At 40.7% G+C, this 19,019-nt stretch overlaps 1 protein-coding gene across 3 annotated transcripts in view; it reads left to right on the top strand.

The window, feature by feature from the left end:
• The window catches only part of parvb (parvin, beta), a 63,922-nt gene extending 45,212 nt beyond the window's left edge, over window positions 1-18,710 (top strand). For all 3 annotated transcript variants that reach the window (XM_067999784.1, XM_067999786.1, XM_067999785.1), the window contains exons 9-13: window positions 1,047-1,108; window positions 6,799-6,867; window positions 8,800-8,901; window positions 9,610-9,682; window positions 10,393-18,710. In XM_067999784.1, the coding sequence (XP_067855885.1) occupies window positions 1,047-1,108; window positions 6,799-6,867; window positions 8,800-8,901; window positions 9,610-9,682; window positions 10,393-10,469 (383 nt within the window). In that variant the 3' untranslated portion in view covers window positions 10,470-18,710. The remainder of the gene's footprint in view (window positions 1-1,046; window positions 1,109-6,798; window positions 6,868-8,799; window positions 8,902-9,609; window positions 9,683-10,392) is intronic.
• The last annotated feature ends 309 nt before the right edge of the window (window positions 18,711-19,019 follow it).

Here is a 19,019-nt window from a genome sequence, read left to right as displayed (position 1 = left end):
GACCCCTGCTGGAAACTGCATGTATATGGACTCGGTGACGACAGGAGCAGGCTCTTCTCCCTTACTCTTCATGGTCACGTAGCTTGCAAATGCTCGCTGTCTAGATTCACACCTGAAGAGTTATTAGGGTGAGATACCGAAGGGATGCCAGTACCTGTGCAACTATACCCCAGTATGAATCATCACCCCCCGAAGGAGTGGAGAAGAAGGGCAGTCAAATTGATTTGAAGTCCTTCACTGTCTGCCTGTGCGAGAGTTACTTTTTTTTTTACCGCATACATAAGAACATAAGAAATAGGAGCAGGAGTAGGCCAATCGGCCCTTCGAGCCTGCTGCGCAAAGCATACAGCATAGGTGTATGCATTGCTTGCTATCACTAGTATCTTGGGTATTTTAAAGATAGAAATGTGACAGAATTTTGTCATTAACATATAGTTCTCAGTCCTCTGTTTTTAAAGGTCCAGAGATACTATTACTAAAAGGAATGAAATGGAATTTTGCTACCACTGGATGAGCTGGTCATATGTTTTCTCTTTTTATCAGAGGGCAACCTCCACTCTGCATCTTCTCCTAATGGTGCAGCTCAGATCGGGAACTTGCTGTGCGATATAATAATGGGTCATTCATCCAATATTTTGTGATTAGAAATTCCCATTTCGCAACTCCCGGAGTTGCGTAGAGGTTAAATCTCCACCTCTGAGCCATACAAGCCAAGGAGATCCCAGGTTTGATTCCCAGTCTTACCTTAGCTGGGCCAGTGTGGGGTCTTTTTAAAATTGGCTGCATTGCCCCGGGTTGGGGTGGGGGAAGTTGCAAGAGTTCCAGGCTCCTGATCACCATACAGCAACCCTTGTTAAAAATGCACAAGGTGCCAGGTCAAGAAAGATTTTAGCTTCCAGCTCTCACTTTCAAGGTCACTCGTGACTAATGGCACTTAGGTTCGATACCAGATCCTAGTGAGGGAGTAAATGCTGAGGAAATTGGAGTGAAGTTTCTGAATGGCTGTTGTTAGAATATCTGAATTACATTTTCATTTATTATTTCAGAACGGGATGCATTTGATACACTGTTCGACCATGCACCTGATAAGCTCAGTGTTGTTAAGAAGGTAAATTCCCAAATGGGTTTTAAACTGAATTTCTGAATTAACACTCTATGACTTGCAACAAACATATTGAATAAAATGTGGTGATGCACAATTTCTAAAGTAGAGGATCAAATACAGTGAGTCACTTTTCAGGTCAGTCATTCTTTCATAGAATAGCACAGAAGGACATCATTCAGCCTATTCTGCCAGTGCTGGGTTTTCAACTAGAGCTCTATTATCATCCCATTAACTTGTCCTTTCTCTGCATCATTTTATGGTCCTCCTTTTCCAATACCTACCTAATTCCCTTTGAAATGGTGTTACAGTCTCTGACTCGGGACCAGTCTTGACATCAACTTGTGATAAATTATTCCATATTCTGATAATCCTTTGTGTGGGAAGAAAATATTCTTTTTTCTTTATTCGTTCATGGGATCTGGGCATCGCTGGCGAGGCCAGCATTTATTGCCCATCCCTAATTGCCCTTGAGAAGGTGGTGGTGAGCCGCCTTCTTGAACCGCTGCAGTCCGTGTGGTGAAGGTTCTCCCACAGTGCTGTTAGGAAGGGAGTTCCAGGATTTTGACCCAGCGACGATGAAGGAACGGCGATATATTTCCAAGTCGGGGTGGCGTGTGACTTGGAGGGGACCGTGCAGGTGGTGGTGTTCCCATGTGCCTGCTGCTCTTGCCCTTCTAGGTGGTAGAGGTCGCGGGTTTGGGAGGTGCTGTCGAAGAAGCCTTGGCGAGTTGCTGCAGTGCATCCTGTGGATGGTACACACTGCAGCCACAGTGTGCCGGTGGTGAAGGGAGTGAATGTTTATGGTGGTGGATGGGGTGCCAATCAAGCGGGCTGCTTTGTCCTGGATGGTGTCGAGCTTGAGTGTTGTTGGAGCTGCACTCATCCAGGCAAGTGGAGAGTATTCCATCACACTCCTGACTTGTGCCTTGTAGATGGTGGAAAGGCTTTGGGGAGTCGGGAGGTGAGTCACTCGCCACAGAATACCCAGCCTCTGACCTGCTCTTGTAGCCACAGTATTTATATGGCTGGTCCAGTTAAGTTTCTGGTCAATGGTGACCCCCAAGATGTTGATGGTGGGGGATTCGGCGATGGTAATGCCGTTGAATGTCAAGGGGAGGTGGTTAGAATCTCTCTTGTTGGAGATGTTCATTGCCTGGCACTTATCTGGCGCGAATGTTACTTGCCACTTATGAGCCCAAGCCTGGATGTTGTCCAGGTCTTGCTGCATGCGGGCACGGACTGCTTCATTATCTGAGGGGTTGCGAATGGAACTGAACACTGTGCAATCATCAGCGAACATCCCCATTTCTGACCTTATGCTGGAGGGAAGGTCATTGATGAAGCAGCTGAAGATGGTTGGGCCTAGGATAGTGCCCTGAGGAACTCCTGGGGCTGAGATGATTGGCCTCCAACAACCACTACCATCTTCATTTGTGCTACTTTCCTCTTCTGGTAATAATCCCCAATCTATGCCCCCTTCTTACCGATTCATCAACCAGTAGAAATAGTCTTTCACTATTTACCTTCCTCATAATTTTGAAAACCTTGATTTGATCACAAATTGCCAGATTTAGTAAGTGCATTTTCACAAGTTGCCATAGTGGGATTTGAACTCTAGCCCTCTAGGTTGCTAATCCAGCACCATAACCACAAGACTATCATACCTAGCTAAAGTAGCTTAAGTGAAGTACACTAGCTGAATGGAAATAAACTTTTAAAAGATCTAATAGTTTTGTGATTAAAATCTTGATAGTTAGACGTTATAGGGACGATAGCGGAAAGTGGCGATTGTGGACCGGCCGGCTGCCCGTTGCACAGCCCGGCCAGCTTTCCTCTCCATTGACTATAATGCTAACACACTTCTGCCGGTTTTCTGCAACTGATGAAAGCTAAAATTGGCCCTTATCCGTTACATTCTAACTAACCCATTAAACAAATAGACAATTAGCATAATACAAATGGGCGATATTATTTACTGAATAGAAGAGTTAGAGAATAAGTTTGTGGCCGTAAAGGCCCAATTTGTCATGTGATCTTGATTGGGAACTTCTTGTGATTTGAGGAAAAGGTTTTAGATGATCAGCGGTGGGAGAGTTGGGGAGGTGGGAGCATCACGGTCTAACTTGACCATGTCAAGCAGAAGGTCACTGGAAAATGGTCTGGAGTGAGAACTTTGACCATTCCCTCTCCTTCCCTCCCCACTCAGGACAACTGTAATGCTGCACTGCTTCAGTTCTAGTTGAGATCAGCGAACCCAGCACAGATCACTAATCAAACCTGAAACTCTTCTGTTCTCTGTTGTTTAGTGCCTTACCATTCAGTAACTTTTACTCATTCAGTTATGGAAGGGAAGGGTCCAATTAGTTTATAAGAGCAACTATGTGATTAGCCGACATATTGCAACGATCTTGCTGCACCTTAGTGAGCATAAGAATATAAGAAATAGGAGCAGGAGTAGGACACACGGCTCCTCGAGCCTGCTCCACCATTCAATAAGATCATGGCTGATCTTCTACCTCAACTCCACTTCCCTGCCCTATCCCCATATCCTTAGTGTTCAAAAATCTCAGTTTTGAATACACTCAATGACTGAGCATCCACAGCCCTCTTGGGTAGAGAATTCCAAAGATTCATAACCCTCTGAGTGAAGAAATTTTTCCTCGTCTCAGTCCTAAATGGCTGACCCCTTATCCTGAGATTATGACCCCTTGTTCTAGATTATCCAGCCAGGGGAAACTGCCTCTCAGCACCTATACTTTCAGTGAGCTCATCTCTCATTTTTCTAAACGCCAGAGAATATAAGCCAATTCTACTCAATCTGTCTTCATTGGACAATGCTCTCATTCCTGGAATTAATCTAGTGAACCTTCGTTGCACCCCCTCTAAGGTAAGTATATCCTTCCTTAGGTAAGGAGACCAAAACTGTACACAGTTATCCAAATGTGGCCTCACCAAAGTTCTATATAATTGCAGAAAGACCTCCTTACTCTTGTACTCCAACCCCCAAAGGCTAACGTATCATTTGCTTTCCGAATTGCTTGCAGAACCTGCATGTTAACTTTCTGTGATTCGTGTACAAGGACACCCAAATCCCTCTGAGTACCAACATTTACTAGTCTCTCAGCTTTTAAAAAGTATTCTGCTTTTCTATTCTTCCTACCTATTCTAAAGTGGATAATTTCACATTTCTCCACATTATACTTCATCTGCCACCTTCTTGCCCAATCATTTAAACTATCTATATCCCTTTGCAGCCTCTTTGCATAGTCCTCACAGCTTACATTCCCACCTAGCTTTGTATTGTCAGCAAACTTGGATACATTACATTCGGTCCCTTCATCTAAGTCATAGGATCATAGAAAGTTACAGCACAAAAGGAGGCCATTCAGCCCATCATGTCCGTGCCGGCCGATAAAGAGCTTATCCAGCTTAATCCCACTTTCCAGCACTTGGTCCGTAGCCCTGTAGGTTACGGCACTTCAAGTGCACATGCAAGTATTTTTTAAATGAGTTGAGTGTTTCTGCCTCTACAACCCTTTTAAGGCAGTGAGTTCCAGATCCCTGCCACCCTCTGAGTGAGAACATTTCTCCTTAGCTCCCCTCTAATCCTTCTACCAATTACTTTAAAATCTATGCCCTCTGGTCATTGACCCCTCTGCTAAGGGAAATAGATCCTCCCTATCCACTCTATCTAGTCCCATCATAATTTTATATACCTCAATTAAATCTCCCCTCAGCCCCCAACCTATCCAATCTTTTCTCATAGCCAAAATTCTCCAGCCCTGGCAACACCCTTGTAAATCTCCTCTGTACCCTCTCTAGTGCAATCACATCATTCCTGTAATGTGGTGACCAGAACTGTATACAGTACTCAAGCTGTGACCTAACCAATGTTTTATACAGTTCTAGCATAACCTCCTTGCTCTTATATTCTGTGCCTCGGCTAATAAAGGAAAGTATCCTGTTTGCCTTTTTAACCACCTTATCTACCTGTCCTGCTACCTTCAGGGATCTGTAGACATGCACTCTAAGGTCCCTTTGTTCCTCTACACCTCTCAGTTTCCTCCCATTTATTGTGTATTCCCTTGCCTTGTTTGCCCTCCCCAAATGCATTACCTCACACTTCTCTGGATTGAATTCCTTTTGCCACTTTTCTGCCCACCTGACCAGTCCATTGATATCTTCCTGCAGTCTACAGTTTTCCTCCTCACTATCAACCGCACAGCCAATTTTTGTATCATCTGCAAACTTCTTGATTAAGCCCCCCACATTCAAGTCCAAATCATTAATATATACCACAAAAAACAAGGGACCTAGTACTGAGCCTTATGGAACAACAATTGAAACAGCCTTCTAGTCACAAAAACACCTGTCAACCATTACCCTTTGCTTCCTGCCACTGAGCCAATTTTGGATCCAACTTGCCACTTTCCCTTGAATCCCATGGGCTTTTACTTTTTTGACCATTCTGCCATGTGTGACCTTGTCAAAAGCCTTGCTAAAATCCACGTACACTACATCAAACGCGTTATCCTCATCGACCCTCCTTGTTAACTCCTCAAAAAAATTTAATCAAGTTAGTCAGACATGACCTTCCCTTAACAAATCCATGCTGACTGTCCTTGATAAACCCGTGCCTTCCTAAATGATTATTTATGCTGTCCCTCAGAATTGATTCCAATAATTTGCCCACCACCAAGGTTAGACTGACTGGTCTATCTTTTTCTCCCTTTTTAAACCACTTTGATATAGATTGTAAATAGCTGAGGCCCAAACACTGATCCTTATGGCACCCCACAAGTTACAACCTGCCAACCCAAAAACGACCCGTTTATTCCTACTCTGTTTTCTGTCCGTCAACCAATCCTCAATCCATGCTAATATATTACCTCCAATCCCATGAGTCCTAATCTTGTGTAACAACCTCTTGTGTGGTACCTTATCGAATGCCTTTTGAAAATCCAAATATACTACATCCACTGGTTCCCCCTTATCTACCCTGCTAGTTATACCTTCAAAAAACTCTTAATAGCTTTGTCAAACACAATTTCCCTTTCATAAAATCGTTTTAACTCTGCCTAATCATATTATGATTTTCTAAGTGCCGTGTTACTACGTCCTTAATAATAGATTCTAGCATTTTCCCTACTACTGATGTCAGGCTAACTAGCCTATAGTTCCCTGTTTTCTATCTCCTTCCTTTCTTGAATAGCGTTGTTACATTTACTACCTTCCAATCCACGAGGACCGTTCTAGAACAGTTTGCTTTGTGCCTGCTTTCAAAACTGAACAGAAATGCACTTCAACCAGTAAATATTTTTTATAGGTAGGAGCCTGTTGAGATTAAATAGAGTAGAAAACATGAAGGGGGCTCATGGATAGCATTCTTGCTCTCAGGGTAATGTCCCCTTTTAAATGGTACCTTGAGGTGTATGTCATATTCATCCTAAAGTATGAAACCTGATTCCTTAGTTTTGAGAGAAGCCTCTTGTTTGACTTTACTATTCTGTGTACAGTTTGGACAAGTTATCAAAAAAAACAAAATCCACATGCCTCTTATTTAAGTTTACATATATTAATGCTTTCAGTTAGTTTGCTTCCAGCAGTAATTTGTAGCTAGCTTGTGAGCTATCTTGGTTGATTTGATAATTAAAAGAGCTTTGATTTTTTTTTAAATTATTTTGTTTCCCCAGTCACTTATCACATTTGTGAATAAACATCTAAACAAGCTCAACTTGGAGGTGACAGAACTGGAGACACAGGTAGAAATGTTTAAGGAATGTTCTAATTATTTTTTGTACAGCAATACACATACTGGAAAGAGAAGTCAGAACACCCTCACCTCTGATGTAGTTCCTTCATTAATCATAGAAAACATTTCCGTTCATAACATGCTCCATCTACCAGAACCTGCAATCTGTGACTGTCATTTGAGAGAAACCTTATAAAACTCTGTAGCAACAGTCCTAACTTATAACTCATTTTATGTAATTTCCTAGTGATTGTGTTGTTGGTAGAGGATAAACAGTGGTGACTATTGCAATTGTCTATTTCACTTAGAAATTTGAAGAAAAGCCATGAATGTGAGGTTATACATTGTGCTGACTATAATGTAATGGAGCATCATTTTAATGAAAAAATGTTTCACAAACTTTTAAATTTTGTTCGCAAGCAGTCACAATAAGATTGACTCACAGCTTTTCTCCCATCCCAAAGTCGGAAGTTTGATAAACAATTGTGCTCGTTACTGTGTCACATTGTTTACTATCAGAACTACACAAAGGGCAAAATTCATAGAGTCATAGAGTTATACAGCACGGATAGAGGCCCTTCGGCCCATCGTGTCCGCGCCGGCCATCAAGCCCAGTCTAATCTAATCCCATATTCCAGCATTTGGTCCGTAGCCTTGTATGCTATGGCATTTCAAGTGCTCATCCAAATGCTTCTTGAATGTTGTGAGGGTTCCTGCCTCCACAACCCTCTCAGGCAGTGAGTTCCAGACTCCAACCACCCTCTGGGTGAAAAAGTTCTTTCTCAAATCCCCTCTAAACCTCCCGCCTTTTACCTTGAATCTATGTCCCCTTGTTATAGAACTCTCAACGAAGGGAAAAAGCTCCTTCATCCATCAAGAGTTTTTGTATCTGTCTGAAGTCGCATGCAGAAAATTTATGTTGGGCTCACTGTTTCTGCTGTTTGTGATTGATGTCTATAGTGTCATTTCTGATTGGCCGTTTTGTCACTGAACCGATCACATTGTACTAAAAACATTTTTCTCTGCCGTACTGCTGGCATGAGGCTTCCCTGCATCCCAGCTGCTTTTAGTTAAACTGGTAGATTGTAACATTTAATGCCTCCATTTTATAAATGATATACTGAAGTGAATAAATTTAATTTTTAATTTGATGTCCCCATTTTAAATGGGATCCGTTGTCGCAGCTCAACTACCTGGTGCCCCTTGAGGCACCAGATACCACCAAGTACCGCCTGTCATTGCCCCCATTCTGCTTCCGTCTCTTTACTGCCCCCAGTCTTCCTGTCAGCAGCCCCACACCCAAAAACTTCAAACAGTATTGAAAGCATAATGGTAAAAAATAAAATTCAGTGTGTGCAGATGTTGGTTAAAATCTATGCTTCAGTTTAATAAAATGGATACACTTTTGATCCAAATGGTAAAATGCTGTTGTTTCAGGAAAATGTCACATAAATGTGAAAATCTCTTGCATTAGGTCCTGAGTGCTAATTTAAGTATACTGAATTACCTTCCATTTTATATATGGAATATAAAAATGATTATCCCTTTCACAAGATGATACAGATAAAGAAGGTCATTTGGCCCAGTTCATCCATCCTGACAGACCCTATGGTTCCTCTGTCATGACATCTAATTATTAAGTGATTGCTGGGTTTATGTCTCCATCTATTCTCCGAAGTTGCTTCAAAGCGTTGATCACTTTGTGTTTTAAAAAAAAACTTTCTGACGTCAGTCTTCAACTGCCTTTTACTAGTTTGAACATGTTCCTCCTTATTCTCATCACTATTTAATTTGAAATAGTGTTCCAGTTACTTTTTCTGTATGCAATTTACATTCTTATTTATACCTCTATGTACCACCTTAATTACCCCCTTTCAAGGCTGCAAAATCCATGTTTCTCCAATTATTCTTCATAACTCAGTTATATTGTGTCGATTTTCAGTTTGCAGATGGTGTATACCTCGTGTTGCTTATGGGACTTCTTGAAGATTACTTTGTCCCTCTCTACAACTTTTATCTGACACCAGAAAGTTTTGAACAGAAGGTTAGTATGACAAATGCAGTGGAACCTCATTAATTCAACTGCCCACGGGACTAGTGATCCATTATTGATTTCGCACGATGGTGAAACTAGTAGGCACAATCCCCTTTCACACTGTGATCCATTATATCAGATGCAATTGATCCTCCTGGTGTACTATAGTTAATTGTGGTGTACAAGTGGAGAATAAAAATGTATTTTTCAGAATTGGAAAAATTTCTGTGGAGGAGAATTTATATTTTTGAATCTGAGGAAGTAAATAAGATCTAATGCAAACATAGTTGTACTAAGCTCACTTATTATGCTACAGGTGCAGCTGATCCTACCATGCAAGTGGAGGGTGAGAAATGCACTTATCAGAAATTAGATTTCTACTGCGATAGATTTTAATCCTGGGTTCCTACCCCTACTTACAACTGTGCTGCGAGTTGTGGGAGTTAAGTGACCCAAGCTGTTAGATGTTGCACAGAATGGGAACTGATGCAGATGGTGCAGAGTTTGTGAGCTGGATGACCCCAGCCACAGATGGAGCTTTGTATGGGAGCTGGTGAGCTGGGCTGTGAATGGAGCAATGTACAGGTGCTGGGTAGGCCGAGCTGTGAATTGTGCACTGAACGGTGAATTAATTTTTTTCTTACAGTTGAGTTAAACTGTATTTTGATGTGACTTAATGAAATAAGCTGACTAACCAAACTGATTTTTTTTGTGTAGGTCCATAATGTAGCATTTTCATTTGAGCTTATGCAAGATGGAGGACTTAAAAAACCAAAGGCTCGTCCAGAAGGTACGCTTGAATTTAAGAAAAATATATAATCTTTACCACAGAGATTCAGATCTCGTGCCACCCAAACAATTCTTCAGTATTTGTAAGAAACAAAAACGATTAGAAGCCAGTGACAAATTTCAAAAGAAGTAGAAGGTAATGGGACTCGGCGCTAGCTGCAGGTTACAGAATAAAACTTGTTGGAGATTAGCTTGCACGTTGGTTCAGATGTGTTTAGAGCTCCCTGTAGGGTCAGATTTGAGTCTCATGCTACCTGATACTTAAATTTGCCAGTTACATCAAAATTGTAACTATTATCAGCTGGTCTGTTTGCCGCAGCACCTTGTGCAAACTAAGCACATTCCCCGATGGAGAGAAAACCTGATGCTGGTTTTATCCCCTGTGATGCTCGTGTCCTGTTGTTTACAGGAAATTATCTAGCATGTGGCGGTGACTCCCAAATTCTTTCCCTTTTATGGAGGCGTCTGTTGTAAGCTCACTGTTTACCCCATAAGTCACCAAAAATTGGGATCCAATAAGTGGGAAGGATCAAACCTGCGTTCTTCCACTCCCTGAGATCACACTGCAATAGGCCATACCACTAGCCTGCGGTCTTCCCTTTCCAGTCCTTTTTTTCTCTACATTTTCTTATACTTTTTTCTGGCAAATTTGCACAATGCTAATCTTTGTTATAATTTTCGCAGTAACCGAGTTGCATATTCTCTCTTCAGATGTTGTAAACTTGGACCTGAAGTCAACGCTGAGAGTGCTTTACAATCTATTCACAAAATACAAGAATGTGGAGTAATTGCCAGAATAACCAAGACACGTTCAGGAGAAACATCACTGGACAGGAATGACTCCCATACACCTGTGCCTTACCAAGTCTATAACACAGTATTGTTTTTTTTTCAAATGGATGATACCATTTTGTGACTAGTTTTATATGAACAACACTGTTTTCTGTCCATCTGGGTCCATTTCCTCCCTTACTTTAAAACCATTTTTGTATTTAACTAGATTTAACCATCCTGCCTTCCTTAAATGGGCTTCAGTCATAACACTATCTCTGTTACAGGGCCATTGGAACCTGGCTCCTTGCCTTTCCATCTTCCATTGTATACTGTACTGTGGTCATCCACTGGTATATGAATGTTATTACGCCATGCACAGTACTTGGCTCTCAAATGCCATGTTATAATGAGGGTGGAATGTTTAATTTCTTTGTCCTGTGACCTCATGTGGATTGAGCAGTCTTTGAGCTTTCAAAATACAGACATCTTAACATAGACAGTAACATTTCTGTGAATTTTGATTAGAGTTGGAGAATTGTATACAACTCTACAATAATTCTTGACATGAAAAAGTGATAGGTATAAGTTTGATGCAGAAGTACTGCTCTAGTCCTCAAATGGGCTAAAGACAAACCAAATTTTATGAATGACGTCAGTACTTTTACTGCAATACTGTTCTCTTCAAGTAATCATGGTAAGAGTTTCCCTTATGTCTTTGATCACCTATACTTTGCTTGTATATTTTGCTCCCAACCCTCCCCTTGGCCAGTTGGAATTGTGAGTAAACAGTGCAGCTGTGGATATTCCTTTGCTATGACCATTTTTATTTGGTATCTTTTCTCTGCAATCCTCCTAGTCTCCTCGAGTCCTTACAGTTGAGAGGGTGAGTGGTGAGACTCCTTTCAAGCCTTTGCCAATGGCACTGGGAGATGCACAGGTCTGGCAGTTTTCCCTGGACTCTCATGTCTCTTTATAGCCGTGCAGCTGAGATTGAGAACTCAGTGAAGTGGCCAATTGGACCTCTGTCCACTGCTGCAGCATCACTGCAAGCTGGGGTTCCTAAGTGCTGCACTGCGTATAATTCATTACTATTTATATAATAAAATAATTCTTGTATGTGTTTGTTGGGAAGGGGACGTTACACAAGATCAGAGTTCCCAATTATGTAATTTATCCCTAGCTCTTAGGAAAATGATAGGCACAGCAACCAAGGAAGCTGAGATAAGTGAGCATAATGTTCTGAGTAGAGGAATGAATAATAGCTGGCCTGAGAAGTGGTTACCAAAATTAAATGGAAGGAAAAGTGAATAATGCATTGGAAATAATGACTTCACTAAAAGGGGTTTAGTTCCTCTTTAAATATTTAGCATTCATGATGTGTATTGAGCCTGAAAAATGCCCTGGGTTACCACCACAGTGTTCTAAAAATGCATAGATCATAATTTAATATATTAATGCTGTGTGTTTTGAGAATGCTGATTAAGTGCAGAATTTTGTGCAGACACACAAAAGGCTGAGTGAAAAAACTCAATCTGTTCCTTAAATGTTGCAGTATATTAGGGTTAAACGCACACTGATTGTATATACAATACAGATATTTATTGCTAGTTGAGTGCTAGAATTCTGTATTCTATGACAAAGGCTTCTTCTCCGTATAGTGCTTTGAAATACTGTTAAAGAAAATGAAAATATTGGATGGGAAACTGAGCTGCTAGTGGCTCCTTCGATCAGATGGTGGTGCTACAGCACAAGTAGACTGCAAGGCGCAGGTGAAGCTTCAACAGTAGGACTGAAACATTTCTGTCCGGAGAACACCACTGGTTCTCGGTGCTGTGTGTGTCTGGAGGCAAAACTCTTTCTATCACCAGAAATACTTTGAAAAGGATTTTTATAATTGGTCAGTGAGCAGGGCTCAATGTGACTAATTATGCGATGGAGCATACTTGAGTTGGCTGATAACATCGGGGTTAAAATCCTCCCCTTGATAATTTTGATGGAAAGAAGTTAACATGAGTACACAATGGGAATTTTTTGCTAAAATTGTTAATGGGATGAATCTCACCCGTGTAGTCAACAGTTATTTCTCATGTATATAGGAACATGAACATTTTACCCACTGATCCAGGGGCGGCGTTAAGGTCACGCAATCCACGTAATTGCCAGTCAGGGCCCCCGAGCAGAGGATTCGCAGCTCTCCTTTAATGAGTCATAATCTAGGGGACATGCAACAGCCTGCAGTGGGCCCGACCTCCGTGCTCACCTTCTCACCTACCCAATTCATTCTCCCGCAGTCATGGCTGAGGAGGGAGAAGGAGAAGGTGAAACTCAACTCTTACAAACTCTTTGCACAGGACCCCTGCAAGACAATGGCTTTGGTGGTACATGAATATTTTCAGAAAACATTGTGATGCATACATAGTAACAATCCTATTTTTCTGCAAATGTTTATTCGTAATGATTGCACCTTAACTGCTTTCCTGTTGCTAGATTAAGATTCTGATTTACAATTATAATTGGGAGAAAAACATAAAGAATCAAGACAAATGGGCAGACATAAAGATAATCATGTATTGTATCTGACTGGTACTTGAGCATTGGAGAAAAAAGTCACTGCTTACACGTACAGCTGTGTTTATTCCTAATATTTACCTTGCACATCATTTGTTGTTTTGCTACCTAGACAATTCATAAACTCTCACTTTCTTAATTATAATATTCATTACTATTTATCAAAGCGTTTAGAAGTATTTTTGTTATAGCATGATATTATCAACTAAGGTGCCAATTGGAAGTCACTAGGATCCTGTACGGTTATAACTTGCAGTGTCAAGCATTAACTTACTTGAAGTACTTTTTTTTTAGAAAAGTGTAATCTTGAATGTTACTTCTCAGAAGGAGAAGATAATTTTACAATGGTAGAGTCACTGGACAGTGTAATATACTATTTGAAGAAGCATAGATTGACCTTGAACTGTGTTGCCTTAGAAGAAAGATCAATGACGTGGTTTTCTTTCTCCTTTCACGCTCCCAGATTATAAATATGATTTCGAACATAAGAAATAGGAGCAGGAGTAGGCCACACGGCCCCTCAAGCCTGCTCCGCCATTCAATAAAATCATGGCTACCACAACTCCACTTTCCTGTCCTATCCCCATATCCTTTTGATTCCCATAGTGTCCAAAAATCTATCGATCTCAGTCTTGAATATACTCAACTACTGAGCATCCTCAGCCCTCTGGGGTAGAGAATTCCAAATATTCACAACCCTCTAAGTGAAGAAATTCCTCCTTATCTCAGCCCTAAATGAACGACCCCTTATCCTGAGACCATATCCCCTAGACTCTCCAGCCAGGGGAAACATCCTCTCAGCATCTACCCTGTCAAAGCCTCTTAGAATCTTATATATTTCACTGAGATCACCTCTCATTCTTCTAAACTCCAGAGAGTATAGGCCCAATCTACTCAATCTTTCCTCATAGGACAACCTTCTGATCCCAGGAATCAGTCTAGCGAACCTTCGTTGCACCACCTCTAAGGCAAGTATATCCTTCCTTAGATAAGGAGACCAAAACTGCACGCAGTCCTCCAGGTGTGGTCTCACCAAAGCCCTGTACAATTGCAGCAAGATTTCCTTACTCTTGTAATCCAACCCCCTTGCAATAAAGGCCAACATCCATTTGCTTTCCTAATTGCTTGCTGTACCTGCATGTTAACTTTCTGTGTTTCGTGTACAAGGACACCCAAATCCCTCTGAACACTAACATTTAATAGTTTCTCACCATTTAAAAAATATTCTGTTTTTTTCTACCAAAGTGAATAACTTCACATTTCCCCACATTATATTCCATCTGTACCTTCTTGCCCACTCACTTATCCTGACGATATCCCTTTGCAGACTCTGCGTCCTCCTCACAGCTTACTTTCCCATCTAGTTTTATATCGTCAACAAACTTGGATACATTACACTCGCTCCCTTCATCTAAGTCATTAATATAGATTGTAAATAGCTGAGGCCCGAGCACCGATCCCTATGGCATTGTAAGGAATCTGTTTCTTCAGTATGTAATTCACCCTGTGTTCTTTCTAATGCTATTATTATTACTGATTTAAATGAGGCACACTAAACACCAGCACCTCTCCTGGCTGGAATCCTATCCTCCGTAAAGTCTCCTCATCCAAAACTCATATCCTATCCTGCCCATCGCCCCTGTTGTCTACATTGGCTCCCGATCCCCCAGTGCCTCAAACTTAAACTTTCTTCCTTGAGTTTAAATCCCTTCCTGGTCTCACCCCTCCCTATCTCTGTAAGCTGCTAAAGTCCTTCCCCCACCTCACAGCTCTCTGTTAGAGTGCATTTCCTTCTCCTCCCTTTTGCCCCATCATTACTGGCGGCTCAACTCTCTAGAATTCCCACCCTAAACCTTTCCGCCTCTCCACACCCCACTCCTGTTATGACCCTCCTTAACACCAACCCCGTTGACCAAGCCTTTGGTCGCCCGTCCTTGTATCGCCTCATTTGGCATGGTGCCCATTTCTTTTGATTATGCCCCATAAAGCATTTTGGGACTTTTGTCTATGTTAACGTCCTATCCAAATGCAGATTGTTGTTCTGCCTGGCACTTATGCAGTACAAATGTTACCTACGACTGTCAGCCCAGGCTCGGATGTTGTCCAGGTTGTGCTGTAGGCTGGGATGGGCTGCTTCATTATTGGAGGAGATGTAAATGCAGCAGAATACGTGGCATAATTAGCAAAAAGCCCCAATACTGGCTTTATGATTGAGAGAAGGTTATCGATGAAATGGCTGATAATGTTTGCCCCCCCAGGATGCTTTCCTGAAGAACTCGTGCAGCAATGTCCTAGAACCGCAACGATTGCCTCCCAACAACCACAACCATCTTCCTTTGTGTCAGGTGTGACTTCAGCCATTCAAAGGTTTTCCCTTTGACCTCAGTTTTGCTGGGGCTTATTTGTGCCATGCTTGGTTGAATGCTGCCTTGATGTTCGTACTATACAAGACCCAAGGTCACTCTTGCCAGAATTACTCCATGAGTCACTTTAAAGTGGCTGTAACCTGACTGAATCTCTTCGGAGCATCGTCTACTTTACACTATAGATAGTTATCTGGATAACTGATATACAGTATGTCCTTTAGGGATATGGAGAATGATTGTAGTTACAAAACTATTGGGTAAATCACTGATTTTTGACAATTTAGCTTTAAGTTTACAGTAGCGGTAGATAAATCCCTGCAGCAATTTTTATCAATGGCATTTCTGACTCCTTAAATGCTCACTCACATCACTGATGTGTAAAACTTAAAGTTTCAGGCATCAAGAGCATAGTGCCATATTTTTTAGCCACTAAACATCAGCTGCTTTTGTAAATTGCAGCAAAATGTGGTCCAAGAATCTGGTTTTAGTATTGAACCAGGTTTAAAGAAAATACCTCTTTAAAAGTTGGCAAAACATTTTGATTGTTTAGATTTTCTTAGTTCTATTGTGTAACTGGTATCAGTTCTAATAACATTTACGGTAACAGCAGGTTAAATAGTTTCTTTTTCACGTTAAAGATCAAATGCACAGTATTTAGGGTTAACAATTTTCAGTTATGGCTATAAATCAAGTTGAATCAATTTTTCTAAACAGAGAACTTTTAAGCAGTAATCTTGACGTGTCATTGGTTTCTTATCCCTGACAGCACATTTGCATCTTTATCTTGTAAAGATGATGTAGAAGCTGTACAGAATTGGTCAGCATTTCCATATAAATCCTCTGAAGCATCTGTCAAATTCCAAAGGTACATTTTATAGCTCCCCTCACCGTTTCTGCATAGATACTAACAAATATCAATAGTGTGCTACCAACTGAGCTTCTTTGTATTGGGTAGTATGGTGATAAAGGCAGTTCCGACTGAATAGTGTATAAAGGGACACTTCCTTAACTGAGCAAGCACATTACGCAGAGCAGTGTGGGGATTGCCTGGTTCACCTCACTAGAGATGAGGTGAAGCTGTGTGGACAAAAATAGTCTGAATTTAGGAAGTACAATTATTGTTGTAGTTTAGTAAATTATAATTTATTCTAATTGACTTTGCTGGATGAGTCTCAGTGCAATAAACATGAGAACCACTATCATTAACAGTCTAACTGGAGTATTCTAATGTTTGAACAGAAGATTATATGTATTGCAATACATTTTTACATGTTATACCACAGATTAGGTGATGCAGCTGAAGTTAGCACTGCATCATTCTAAATAAACTTTGTTGTGGCAACAACATTAAGATAGTAATTTTAACTGCTATTTCAGCTTACAGTTCACAATTGAATGTCACACTGGGATTGATGTTTGACCACTGCATTTATCATCCTTCTCAGCACAGCAGTATCCATGGAACAAGCCTGTATTGTCACTGCTCATTGAAGCAGAATATTGTAGCAATCCGCTACATTTCTCATTCTTCCTATGCTCTTCAGTTGGGGGTCAGTAGCTGACCATTTGCACAAATGAGTTTAGTTCTTTAAGCGACACTCTAGGGGGTATTCTTTGGCATAGGAATGGGATCGTCAAGGCCAATGTTCCTTTCTCAAAAGGGTGTGATTGATGCTGGTCTTTCCTAAAGAGTTAATGGGCCGGATTTTGCTGGAGCGGGGCATCTCGCGGCATGCCCCGTTAGTTAGACTTGCAATTGCACGTTTAGGTTTTAAAATTTTTTGCCCACAAAGTTGCTGGAAGTGCGAGTTGATAACAGGGCATCTGGGACCTTGGTGAATGGGACAAACCGTGTATCTCCTTAACAAGATTAAAGGATTGAGAAATAAACAGAGAGGACTGAGAAGAAGGATGAATTAGCATTGGTAAATTCAATGTCAAATTAGGTACAGAAAGAGAAATAAAGAGAGGGAAAGAAAGATTGGATTAACAGAGAGAAAAAAGAGAAAGAAAAAGTAAGAAAAAAAAATGTAATTTAAAATTTGACATTTTTAAAATCTAAAATAATTCACAACCTGAAGGAATGAGACTCTGCACTTATAATTGTTTACTTTCTGGGAAAGAGGTTGATTGGCAGTCATTAACAATAAACGCGCAGTTAAAAGGGTACTTACGCTGATACTAAATTTATCTTTCCGTGGCGAGTTTAATGGGCAAATGCATCAACTTCATGAAAATCACAGGGAGGATAAGCGCCAGCTGCCCTTTTTGCAAAATGTGGCCCAATGTCATTTTAATGTAAATGTCAACTTATGTGGGATTTCAGCTTGGATGTCAAAGTCCAGTGCTCTAGTATTATAGTTACCAGACACATTTAGACGTTTTAATAGATTAATGTCACATCTTTGGAGATAACATGAGATTGTAGCAGAATCTTTTAAGATATGATTGGCAAAATATTGCATAAAACCTCAAACTGCTTTAAATTCTGATGTATTGTAAGCTGTACCATGTTTTGTGGTAAGATGTTAAAGTATACCATGTATGTGGGGATTGTGTAGTGGGTTAGCAGACTCTCCTTTCACCTCTAGGAGCTGGGTTTGAATCTAGCCCAGACTGATGAGTTTGGACAATTTCAGTGTAGTTCCTGCTAGAAGTCAATCCACAGAATGTAATTTGGCACTAAATGGTCAATCTCGTTCACAGACTAGGATAGCTGGAAGTGGAAAACATTGTGCTGCTGTTTGGATTAAATGCAAGTTTCTGCAGTAGCGTAGAGAGAACTTTATTCTGCAGCTAACCAGTGCTTTACCTCACTGAGAGTACTTATGGCGATGCTGGAGTGAGAAGTAGAATTGTTTCTTTCCTCAGTAGTGACATCTCTCAGCTTGATGAGCACACAAATTCAGCTAGAAAAAAAGTATATCACATTGCTGGGATTGTACCTGATTTTTTTGTTGCGAGGAGAGGAATTTTCCATTTTAGTTTGAAACATCATGCAGAAGTGTTTGCCAATTGTTAGAGGAATAAAGGAGTTTAGTTACAATCACAGTAGGGCTTATTTAACAAACTTGAGAACTTATTTTGACTTCATACAGCTTTCTCTGTTAATGAGTTGTCATATTGTTTAAAAATATTTATTTGGTCTTCAAGATGATACAGCCATATGGAAAAGCTGTACGGAATCGTATGAGTACTGAAAAAATATTGGGGGCATAAGAAACTAGTCCTGTGAAAGAAAAAGTGTCTTGATGTATGCATGGTTTGTGAAACATTAACTATTTATTCTAATAAATATGTTTACTAGTGACCAAGATGAAATGTGGCTGCTGTTTCCTTATTAAAGTCCCACTCGCATTGCACTTAGCTTAAAAGTTATGCACTTGCCAGTTAAGATGTGAGCTTCAATTTAAATATTATGTTTTGAGTGTCAATGCAATCCAAACATACAGTGAAGAAACCGAAATGGGTAAGTGCTATCACTGATGGGAACTTAAGAGCTGTTCTCTGGCCTCTGATAATTCTTGTTTAAGATCTTAAGTTTTGTATTTATTTTGATTTGGAGGGTTGAGTAATATCAGTGGGTCCCCTTCAACATGTCCGCTCTAAAGAATTTCCCTCTGCCAAACT

The sequence above is a fragment of the Heptranchias perlo genome, chromosome 18 (genome assembly GCF_035084215.1).
Source record: "Heptranchias perlo isolate sHepPer1 chromosome 18, sHepPer1.hap1, whole genome shotgun sequence".
Lineage (NCBI taxonomy): Eukaryota > Metazoa > Chordata > Chondrichthyes > Hexanchiformes > Hexanchidae > Heptranchias > Heptranchias perlo.
This window is presented reverse-complemented; position numbering and strand designations above follow the sequence as displayed.